Genomic DNA, 12,319 nt, shown 5'->3' on the forward strand with positions numbered 1-12,319 from the left:
TAGTGTTATCAGATATTGCATCATTGATGGGGGTAAGAAGGAACTTTTTGTGATTAGGAAGCTGGCATACAGCTGTGATAGAATCCTCGGTTTTGTGTTAGTTTGGGTTGGGGAACAAAAACATTGCGAGCCCCTGCCAAACTAACTAACCAACACTGATGTCTTTGGTGAGAAACACAACGCCACACTTATCGTCCCACGCCCCACCCTGCTGGGCTGAAACGCAGCACTGTGCGGCGAGGGCGATGTGTCATCAAGCCTTTTACTCTGCAATTAGCACTTTCAGGCAGGGGCCCAAATTACACGAGCTGCACCGACGGGTCGACGCACTGGGCTGCATGATTAAAAGGAAGCCCTCACCCGAGCTGTCTAATTTATGACACTCCTCAGAATCCCTAAGTGGCCTGATTGGGGTTAGCCAACCAATCTATATTAGAGGAGGTGGGAGGACTTATAGGAGGATGGGCTAATTGTAATGGCTGGAATGCAATTAATGGAACGTATCGAGCATATCAAACATATAGAAACCACATGTTTGACTCTGATCCATCAATTCCATTTCAGCCATTACAATGAGCCCATCCTCCTATAGCTCCTCCCACCAGCCTCCACTGGCCTATAGGCTAGCCAACTAGCAGCAGTCATCTCTATCACTCGCTCTACTAGGCTTTTGCAGGTATGGTGGTGGCATCTGGTCCCGTGTCTCCCGGAGAGTCACCATGTGTGCATGTGAGTGTGTGTTGAAGTAATTATCCACATGTAACAGATACAGAGTACAAGGCCCAAGACTCTTTTATCTAGGACCCGTTTGCGGGCCCGGAGAAGGTTCTCACAATCACGCCCCTTAATTACACCATCTCCAGCTAACCATCAGGCCTCCTCTGCTCGCTCTGCATTCCTCCGCCACGATGGAGGTCCCTCCCCTTTTCACTTTGAACCCCTAAGTATGGCCTCTACCCACTCACTCTGTCTCTCACGCTTTTCCAATCCTGACCAGTCTAAACAAACCCGCTGCAAACACACACATAAGTACACACGTACACATATATACACACACACACATAAGGGAAACACACAACCATATACACACACACACACAAACAAACATGTCACATACACTAACCACACTCAAATCAGAGTTGGTTGGGGACACACCCATCTCGCTGTCACCCCTGTCGCCTACCTTCTGAAAAGATGACAGGGTGACAAGATGTTCGAATACCAGCATCCACACTGTTCTTGATTCTTTACCTAGATGCAGTATCTATTGGCTATCTGGCTGGTCATTGGCATAATGTTTGATTATCACCCTCATCAAAGTTTAATGAATGATGTTCCTGACGTGATATGTATAGGCCTATTGTAGGCTTATTTCCAGTGAGGTTCAATAGAGATATATATATATATATATATATATATATATATATATATATATATATATATATATATATATATATATATATATATATATATATATATATATATACACACATATATACATATGTATGTGTGTATGTATCCATGTGTGTATGTATATATGTTTGTACTGCATGTATACATAATATATTTGTCACGTGAAAGCTGTATATAAAAGAACCATGCATGTAGCATGTAACATGTAATATGTCGTATGTATGTATATGTAACAAAAAAGCTGTAAAAAAAAAAAAGTTTTTACTTTAGGGAACATTAATACAATTCAGCTACAACCTTAATTATCTAATGGTAAAAGCACAGTGCAGCCTAGGGCAATATAATGCCATTTAATATACGCTTTTATCCAAAGGAAAAGAGAGAAACTCTCCGGAGGTGACAACCATATGTGATAACCAGCTGTGATTTGCAGAAACGGGATGTTGGGGTAGGAACGGTGTAAATTCAGTGCTACTGGAACGGATGTGCGGATGTGGTAAATGGAGGCATACAACAGACACTCTCCGATTCAAGAGGTGGTCTGAGGCAGCCTGTAAGACCTCACTGCACTCCTGTGTTGTGTTCATTAGGGCACACTGTAGGGCAATTCCGCAGTAACAGAATGATGCTGAGACTCGGCAGCTGTGCTTTAAAATGTATGTCCAACAAAAAACAATGGCTGCAAAGTTAAACAGATAATTCAACTCTATGCACAAGGACTACTTATAACAATTTCCACTGAACATTTGACAAAAACACATGAAGAACAGTGCTGATGCAAAGTTTGGTAACAGAACGATGCCACAAACCGTCATTCTGTGTGTTTAATTTTGCATCAGGGACACTCAAAGCAACTGTTCATTTCAGAGGTGTTCTGTGTGAGATTGGGTTGAGATGGGACATATGCCATCACTTGATTTATTTATATGAGTATTCATGTAAAAAAAAAAAAAAAATGTAAATAATTTTTCAAAAGTTGGAGAATATGTTGTGAGCCCAGAGAGGGCCTTTCTTGTAAGCTATGGGGGTTAGGTTGTCAAGCCAATCATCAGTCTATTGAAGAGTCTTCCAGGATGCTAACCAGGCCTGCTGTTGAACAGGCAGGCAGCGGCAGTGTCCATGTCCATGATCAGACAGAAAGAAGTTCTGGCAGTGAAGCAGGGGAAAACAAACCCCATTTTTCCAGCCTTCCTCTCCAAGCGGGTCTGAGGGAAGCAGCTAGCCTAGTACTCACCTAATAGCGCTTTGACCTACTCTCTAAATCAGAAGGTTTGGCTGACATTTAACCCTTGGCTTGCTAGCTGCCACCCAGCCATGTCATGTGGATTGATGGATGGAAGGTGTTCGTGGCACCAGACAAGGCTGCATGTTCTCCCCTCTGACATTCTCTTTTCTTTCTACGTGGATGCTCTTCAACACCCTGGCATGGGGCTGCTGGGGGAGACAGTGCCGGTGTTCCTGTCAGTCAGAACGGGCCGGTCGAGAAGAGACACGACAGGCCTGTCAGTTGGTTGTGTCCATTGTGTTGTCTCGCAGTGTGTCTAAACTGTGGTTTGTAAAAGCTGTGACGATCAACTGTCCCTTGGTAAGGTGCAAAGGCCAAAAGCAAATGGTATTTTTCTGGTGAAAATGTGCAATGGAAATACACATAGGAAGACGGAGATGCAGAGTAGCCTGTTTCTGTCTGTGCTGCCAACGTAAGCTCATGGTATTGTGAGTTAGTTCCTTTACAGAGCCTCATACTTCGGTACTCAATTGGCCCGGAGAACTGGCGTGTGGCTACTGTCCACCTCAGAATCCACCAAACTCCCGTGATGCACTTTAAAAATGAACAATCTTACAAAGGTGTAACCAATCATCCAAAACTCTGGCATTGAAATAAATACATAAAAGGGTACAAACCAGAAACAAAAAGCAACAATGATATTCCGTAACCAATTTTTAGTACGAGAGAGGCAATAAAATAAAATCAGAAATTGTGTTTTAAAAATCACCTCGGACAAGGGGAGTCTCGAGTGGCATATATACTGGCACTGGATGAGCTGTGATATTTGAACCACACTTCCAGAATATTGGCCATATCTATGACCTCAGCTTGACAGGGTTTTCATCCTGGCAGGGGAATGCTCGTTGCTGGGGTTTCTGTGAGCATTACAGCATGCTGTGACTGTGGGAGAGCTGTGGCTGAGGGAGAGCTGTGTTTGCGTGTGTGTGCGAGTGTGTGTGCACGCGTGCGTGCGGCTAAGGGCCGGCTGTGGCTGTGTGTGCTCTGTGTGTTTGTTGAAGGGGGTGCACATAGGGACAGTCTATGCCAGACTTCAAGTCTTGTCCACCAGGATACCCTCCAACCACCTCAGCAGTGTTTAAAACCATTACACAGCCCCTGGGAGGATGTTTTGCTCGGAGTATTACTCACATGCTGTCCCTGTCAACACTTTCCCTCCCGTTAAACTCAGCACACTGTTATCCACCATTCACCCCAACCCATATGAAAGTACAGTTGATGTCTGATACAGTCTATGCCATAGCTTGGGAATTAAATAATGATGTAAAAGCCTGCGTTACACCTAAAGCATGCAGATAGATGTCCCAGGCAAGTAGACAGATTAGTTTGCATTAGCACTAGTGCAACTGCCACAAACGTACACACAGTTTGCTAACTTACACATCCCTTACAGTATATATGTGCACTTATCAGGACTGGGCTGTATATAAACCATATGTGAATATCTACCCGTACAAATCTCCCTGGTAGAGGTGGAGGTTGACATAGAGACAGAAGAGCAGAGAGCCGTATTAGTCTGCCGAGCTGATAAGTGCCTCCATGACTGCAGCTGTTATGGAGTTATGGATCATATCAAACTCTTCACCATTAGCTGCTGAAAGGTGTGTGTTTGTGTGTGAGTGTATGTGTGCATGAGAGAGAGAGAGAGAGATGTGTAAAACGTGGACGGAATCACGTAAGCCAGACATTAAAGCGTAATTCCGCAATATTCAAACATTTATTGAATTTAGTAGGAAATTAACAACATTTATTGGACTTCTAGAAAATCCATGAACAAAATGCATCAGTGATTTGTATTTTCCTGGCACTTTCTGAAACGGCACAGGAATGCCATTGTCTGTGTGGTGTATACAGTGTGCTTTGGGTAGCCGTTAGCGTTAATGCTAACTGTCTGCTGGTAGATGGAAAGGCTTTCACCAAAACCTTCTAAACAAAATGTTAACTATAAAGTAGCCTATGCTCACCTGGCAGAATGATATCATGATGATTTGCTTCAATTCAGTAGCCATTTGTTTTGCAAACTCTGCAATCACATGAGCGCTACAGAAACACAGCTAACCAAACAACGGTCTCTGGATGGTGCACACTTGCATTAAAGGGTAACTACACCAAAAGTTCAATAATTCTTAGATTTTTCCCAGACCTCAGAAGTGTTCTCCTGGTGTGGTAAAATATTGTTATGGACTTGGAACATCCAGTTTTGTGTGTTCTCTATTAAAAAAGTGTGATTTAGAGAGCAAAAACCTAAAAAAAACATTAAACATTAAACATTAAAAACTGAAATCTTGAAAAACTAAATGGAGAAAACGGAATTTGAGAAAAAAACTACACGGAATCAGGCATCTTCCTCCCCTCGCATTTCCCAAGGTTTAACTTCCCCCCTCTCTTTTTTAAATTCAGCCACTGGCTGGTTCAGTTGCCTGGTTAGCTTCAGTCACCTAGTCTTACTGTACATTGGCACACAGGTTAAAGTGTGTGGCAACACTCTTTCTTCTCCTAATGCCAAGCTGTCAAGTGGAGGCTGAAAGAGAGTGAGGAACTTAGCCACGGGGTTCCAGCCTCATCACGGCTGGGCCTGGGAGTGAGTGTGTAAACCTTTCTCTCTCCCGTGTGGCTTTGGTTTTCCTTTACCCAGGCAGTCCACAAAACATTCTTGAATGAGATAAGATCACACAGACAAACTCTGGTGTAATAATAAGCAGCTGCTCCTTAAGTGATTTCAGAGGCTGTTTTGAAAGACCATGATAACAGAGATGTAATGCCACGTTCCAGGCCTCTTAGAGAGCAGGGGCAGGCACTGGCTCTGGGTCTGGGGCACTGGTGGTGGGGAGGAACCCCGGTGTCTTTGAGCTAAGAAGGAGAATCCAGCTGCCTTGTTAGCCCACAAATCGTTCCCAGTGACCCGACAATTAGCTTCGTAGAGCCGACCTGATAGAACGGCCCGTTATGGCCGACAGACCCAAACTGTTTAGTGGAAATTACATAAAGAGTGCAACTTAAGGAGGAAGGTCAAATGCGAAGTGGGATTACAAAGTTACGGCTCCAATTGCGATCACATCAAAGTAGGCCTGACCGCCGAGATGTAATGCTACTTGACAATGGTAAGATTTTTGTTCTGGGATCAGTTTGTTCTGAAAAGGACTCAGATTAACTTGCCACACGTTGGTGCCGCACGTCAGTAATACTTAAAAATCAAACTTCGCGCAGGACAGAGAGACGGTGTGGTGAGGGATGGGGAAGAATTACTATCCGCTGAAGAACAAAATGTCTTTCTCCTCAAATTTTCCCTGACTTGTGAAGATAGGGTGAAATGACTGCAGGCCCTTCCTCCTCCTCTTTTATTGTGGGGAATGGAGAGATGAGCATGTGTGTGCAGGGGGAGCGGGTGTCTCAGCGAGGGGAAAATCCAATTGATACCAGCAGTTTACGACAAGCCAGGCATTTCAGTCAATTTATCTGACTGACAAAACCAGCGGACGTATTTGCATGGAGGTTTGGAGAGAGCGAGCGAGGGAGTAAGCAGCAAAATGGTTTCTCCTCCGGTGTCTGCTGCGCGTCTGGATTATTGGGCCTAGAGGTCCTTGACACGCTCCTCTGGGGCCTCATTTCAGCATGTCTGTCAGGAGTTTAGCTAACAGAACCCAATGGGTTTAAGTTCTTTCTCAGTTTTCACATGAAACACTCAGCCAACACCACGGGCTCTCTCTAAACCTATAAAGCCTGCCTCTCTCAAGCCAGACTCCATGTTAAAATAAGGTTATGAGATGGGGGCGCAGCCTGGTCCAATAGGAGAGGAGAGGGATACATTTAATTCATTGGATTTTGTAATATTATTATTATTTATATATATTTTTTGCTGACAGAAATCGTTGGGTTTTAATTTTTCCCATTGAACACAGGAGCACATAAAGCCCACACAAAATGATATACATTTATACGATTGACATCGATGAATGGAAGTATCTAATATGATTTATGTTTTTCCTTACATCATCATCATCAGGATTGTTCTTCCTCAGAATGACATCATCCAGCCCTCTGTGAGTGCCTATTCCACTCGCTTTAATCTGCACATGGCGGCGTTCTGTTTGTGCAAGGTCTACAAACATTTGGTAAGCGTTACTAATCTTCCATAGAACAAAGCACCAAGGTATGCCTAGAACTTGAATAACAGCCCATTTAAGTACGTCTGAATATCCTTCCTAGCCTTCGTTCTGAAGCCCATCCACAACACGCTCTAACAAGCCTCCAAATGTTCACCAAGCGGGACTGTTGGTTGAGATGCTGGATTCATCGGACATCTACAGCCTCAGATCCCACGTCCAGGCCTATACTGGTCGCCACTGGAGGAAAGGCCCTTCTTAATAAAGTCTTGTCTCGGCACTAACATCCACCTGTGCTAATGGTTCAGCCGTTCAAAATGTGATGCATGTGTGTCTCCCTCTTCCCTGCATAAGGAGCACGTAACGAGACAATAAATCATGTGACGAGAGAGGAGATAGAAAAGAGAGAGCAGGGGATGGAGGAATGAAGGAGGGAGGCCTTACGGGAGCACGTGTTGATCTCAGGAGCTCGAATGCCAAAGTATCCCGTCGGACATGCGTGGAGACACTCGCCGTACTGTCTCATCCTCTCCCTCCGCAGGAACAGGAAGAGCTTGGGCTGGCAGTTCACGCAGCCATTGTCCTTGGAGCACACCGAGCAGCCCTTGCAGATGGGGTACACTCCATAGCTAGCTGCAGGAGAGAGACGAGAGACAGAAGGCACAAACAGGAAGTGTGATTAGTTTCAACGACATGTAAAGCAATCCAATCAAGCAATCAATCAATCAATCAGTCGATCAAATATCTTATACATTCTTTTTACATCAGCAGGTCATAAAGTGCCTTAGAGCACAGTGGCAATGAAAAAAACAAAAAACAGAACAATGTTTGAGTTAGAGAGAGTGTGGAACACAGGCACCGTCAGTATGAATGAAAACTGCCTTTGATAGTATATTCCACTGGAACTACTGTAACTAACATGTGGTAGTGCAGCTGAGTTCACTGGGCCTAACAACAACATGTTCCTGTCACGGTGGTAAGACAGAACTGTGGATGGCCTCAGAGCTGAGGACAAAGGTACACTTGAGGCAACAGACTAAACCAGAGGGGAAAAGTCAGCAGTTGAAAAGTCCATCACACAATATAAGCCAAACAATAGTAACAGATATATTTTCTAATTTGTAGGAAATCCGTCTGATTCAGCAATTTGTCATTCATGCACTCTTTGGATCCCCTCTGCAACTTTGAATCGTGATTGGTTTTGAACGTGAATATTGCATTAATTCTGGTCAGAACTGGCCCTTCTAAGAACTGCATTGACGCTGTGCTGAGACAGCCGATGAAAGCCCCAAACCACATTGACTCTGGGCCCGGATCGAGTTGCCGGCGGAGGACAAAGGAGCCAGTAACAGCCAGTCCATTCCACAATAAGCGTCTCTTAATATAAACTCCGTAGCGATCCCGTTTACAAGAAAATGTCCTTGGGCGAACACAATAGCTGCAAACGAGAGACACCGCTATCGATCGGAGCCAAGTTTTTAAATATCACAGGCAGATATAGGGTAACAGCTCCCACCGAATGGGCAACCTACCACAGTGCTTAATAACACATCATAGAGGAGAAGTCAACTGTGGGAGACTGAGCAGAGCATGTTTCTCCGTTGGCCATGAATTCGCATATTACATTTCTCCAACCCGTTTAAAGACAACAAGAAATTGCTAAGTGGAACTATAACAGCAGTGTGTAATCATATGAGAAGCAGCAGCAAGGAGATGTCAGTGCTTGACATGGGGTTCACTCTTCCACCACAGTGTTCGAAGACTGAAGCAGAGTACTGAGGATTTACAGAGAAGACCCGCCTGGCAGACGACACACACACACACACACACACACACACACACACACACACACACACACACACACACACACACACACACACACACACACACACACACACACACACACACACACACACACACACACACACTCTCTGTGTTGGAGAGTGGCGAGATGGAGAGAGTAGAGACACTGAGATTTAGTGTTAATCAGAGTGTGTCTGTGATCGTCTCCAGGGATTAAGTTCACCCCGACACCTCGTCGATCACGTCCACATTAGCACCCAATGTACTCAGTGGCCTATTCATCACTGATTGCTCATCTCCATACTGCACGACTACTCACTCAGCAACGAACAGAGACCTCAATACGTCAGACAGATAGCACATTTCAAGATATTTCCGAACTGTGAGAAGATCGGATTCATTGCAGCCACGTACTGTAACATCCAAATCTAAACAGGCCGTCCTCTTTTTCTTCTTTCGCTTCAGGACGTTAAAACCCAACCTGCTTCTGTGTACTCTGACGGAGAAATGATATGGGAAGTTGATGTCATTTTCAAAGATAACGTAATGATATTCAAAGTAATATTATTGGACAATATACAGCGAGCTCCAAAAGTCTTGGGACAGTGACAATTGTGTTCTTTATTTGACTCTGTACTCCAGCACTTTGGATTTAAAATGACACAATGACTATGAGGTTAAAGTGCAGACTGTCAGCTTTAATTTGAAGGTATTCATCCACATTAGGTGAACTGTTTAGAAATTACAGCACTTTTTGTACATAGTCCCCACATTTTAGGGGAACAAAAGTATTGGGATACATTCACTTATTGGTGTATTAAATTTGTCAAAAGTTTAGTATTTGGTCCCATATTCCGAGCACACAATGATTACATCAAGCTTCTGACTCCACAAGCTTGTTGGATGCATTTTCTGTTTCTTTTGATTGGGCTTCAGATAATTTTTTATCCAATAGAAATTAAATGGTAAATAATGTATTGTGTCATTTTGGAATCCCCTTTATTGTAAATAAGAAAACATGATGTTTTTAAACACTTCTACATTCATGTGGATGCTAACCATGATTATGGATAGTCCTGAATGAATCGTGAATAATGATGAGTGAGATACCGTAGTTACAGAAGCACAAACATGCTAACCTCTCACCATTAGAATAACAGGGAAGGCTAGCATTTTTTTGCGGGGTAGGATATTTATGCCTCTGTAACCTTCTCACTCATAATTATTCACAATTCACAATCATGTTAGCATCCACATTCATGTAAAAGCGTTTAGAAAGATATTCTATTCTTATTTACGATAAAAGTTACCCCAAAATGACACAATACATTACTTACCATTAATTTATATCGGGCACAAAATAATCTGAAACACAACCAAAACGAACTGCAAATGCATCCAACAAGTTTGTAAAGTCACAAGCTTGATGTAATCACTGCGTGCTAGAAATATGGGACCAAATACTAAACTTTTGACTACTTTAATACATATATAAGTGAATTTGTCTCAATACTTTGGTCCCCTAAAATGGGGGGACTTTGTGCAAAAAGTGCTGTAATTTCTAAACGGTTCACCTGATATGGATTAAAAATACCCTTAAATTAAAGCTGACAGTCTGCACTTTGACCTCATAGACATTGTATAATTTCAAATCCAAAGTGCTGGAGTACAGAGACCAAAAATATGTATGTGTCACTGTTCCAGTACTTTTGATGTTCACTGTATATCTGGCTTCATGCTGTCAATCTCTCCATAAAGAGAAAATAAACGGGGGTATTTTTCTTCATCGCCTCACACAGCCATACATTAATGTAGAATATACACTCTGGGCATGTTTACATTGACCTGACATCCACTGTAAATTGGCCAAATGTACTCCCCTTTCCCAAACCCCATCCAAACATGATTGCTAACACACAGCGTTGAGAGCAGGGGAAACCGGGCTTGGAATGAAGATGAAAATTGTGAGAAGTTAGCGAGTTCATTTCCCACCCATTGGGAGAGAAGGGGTTCTGGGATCTAACAGTGGCGAATGCGGGGCACTACTATCACAAAGCATGTCCCGATCTTTCGGCATCTGGGCGGGTTAGTTACTCACTTGATCTGACCAGCGGTGCCTCTGGCTCACCTCTTTTTAGTGGTTGATAACTAATATGCCTGCTGCCTTCTATTAGCTGCCATTTAACTGTGCGTTCATTATGCCTGATCACCTCAGCCCACTGGTCAATCAATCAGCGAGAACGTCGTCAGTGAATCGCCTCATCACATCTCTGGCTCACACTCCATGCTTTTCCTCTTTGCTAATCTTGCAACACATGCTGATGAAGGATAACAACACTGTTCGGATCCGATGCAGATCCCACATCCTACAGTTAGAAATGGAAAGAAGGAAGGAAACACTCTCCAGGCGAGTGAGAATTTGTTTGGTAACTGTTCTTTGGAGACTTCTTTGGATCAGGTCGAAGTCTGGAGCGCATTCAAAGCACAGCCCACAGGTATGTCAGAAGGGAGGCAATTATTAAGTCTGTCCATCCGTCTGCTTGTTTGGAGTGGCCCTGTCCAACTCAACTAAACCTACTGGAGCGGTGTCAAACACATTCAAACATCAATATTACCAGCTGGTTTCAGTCATTCATCAATTCTCAGACACATCGATGTGAGCCAAACATGAAACAAGCTCAAAGAAGGAAAATAGTTTGGACGACAAGGTGTCCAAACGAGTTCTCGCCAATTTCATGCCTACATTGACCTGGATATTTAGCAGGAACATATGGTCAAGATACAATATTCGTCCAGAAAACCAACAATATCCTTCAAAAATTCCAATAAACAAAGGTTAGAAAATCAACACCACAGGGGTACGAGCAATGCCGTCGGGGGTACACCAAATAAAAATGTGATTCATTTTTGTTAATTAAAAAACATATATTTACATTTGGGTGAGTTTTTTCTCTCGCCTGAGTAGCCTCGTTTCACTGCCAAAAATAAAATGAAGCCATCTAGTATTCAGCGAAATAACAACACAATGTCAAATACAGGTAGCCTAGTCAAAAATAATTAACATCCAATCACATTAACCGTTACTCTCTAGAGGGAATACCACAAACGGTCCGAATGTAGCCAAACTTAGCTGCTGCTCATTCCGTTTGCTCGAAAATGGATAAATGTTTTTTTTTAAGTAAGACCCGCATCCATAGAGACACATAACAGCTCTACTGGTAGTACTGCTACTACCAGCAATACTACACCTGCACTTGTCGATGACACAAGTTGTTCTGTTCCCACGAGCACATCCAAAGCTAGCATCAGTAATTCTACATTTGTTAGCCCAGCTAGCATGGACACTGACAGTTGTGAATCTGATGCATCTGAAGAGCTACTGCCCCCTTACCCGGGAACACACCGAACAACAAAAATGATGAGAACTACAGTATATTGATTTGGGGTTCACTTGTATTGGGAGTAGTGCCTTTCCTCAGCCACAGTGTGTTATATGTGCAAAAATTCTATCTCATAACTCGATGAAACCTTCACTCTTGCGCAGACATTTAGAAACAAAATATACCAATTTGAAAAATAAGCCACACAAGTTTTTTGAGTGAGAATTAAGACGTGTATAAAAGCAACAGATACCGTTAATAAGAAGGGGCTAGAACCGTCTTATATGGTGAGCTACCGAGTGGCTAGGACAGGCAAGCCCCATAGTATTGTGGAG

General features: G+C 43.2%; 1 protein-coding gene across 1 annotated transcript in view; it reads right to left on the bottom strand.

Annotated features, from left to right (window-relative positions):
* LOC110489798 (R-spondin-2) overlaps positions 1-12,319 on the bottom strand; it is a 79,223-nt gene that overhangs the window by 33,238 nt on the left and 33,666 nt on the right. Inside the window, exon 3 of the mRNA XM_021562721.3 lies at positions 7,246-7,434. Within this exon, the coding sequence (XP_021418396.1) occupies positions 7,246-7,434 (189 nt within the window). The remainder of the gene's footprint in view (positions 1-7,245; positions 7,435-12,319) is intronic.

This window comes from Oncorhynchus mykiss, chromosome 2 (assembly GCF_057628025.1).
Source record: "Oncorhynchus mykiss isolate SJ-2025 chromosome 2, ASM5762802v1, whole genome shotgun sequence".
NCBI lineage: Eukaryota > Metazoa > Chordata > Actinopteri > Salmoniformes > Salmonidae > Oncorhynchus > Oncorhynchus mykiss.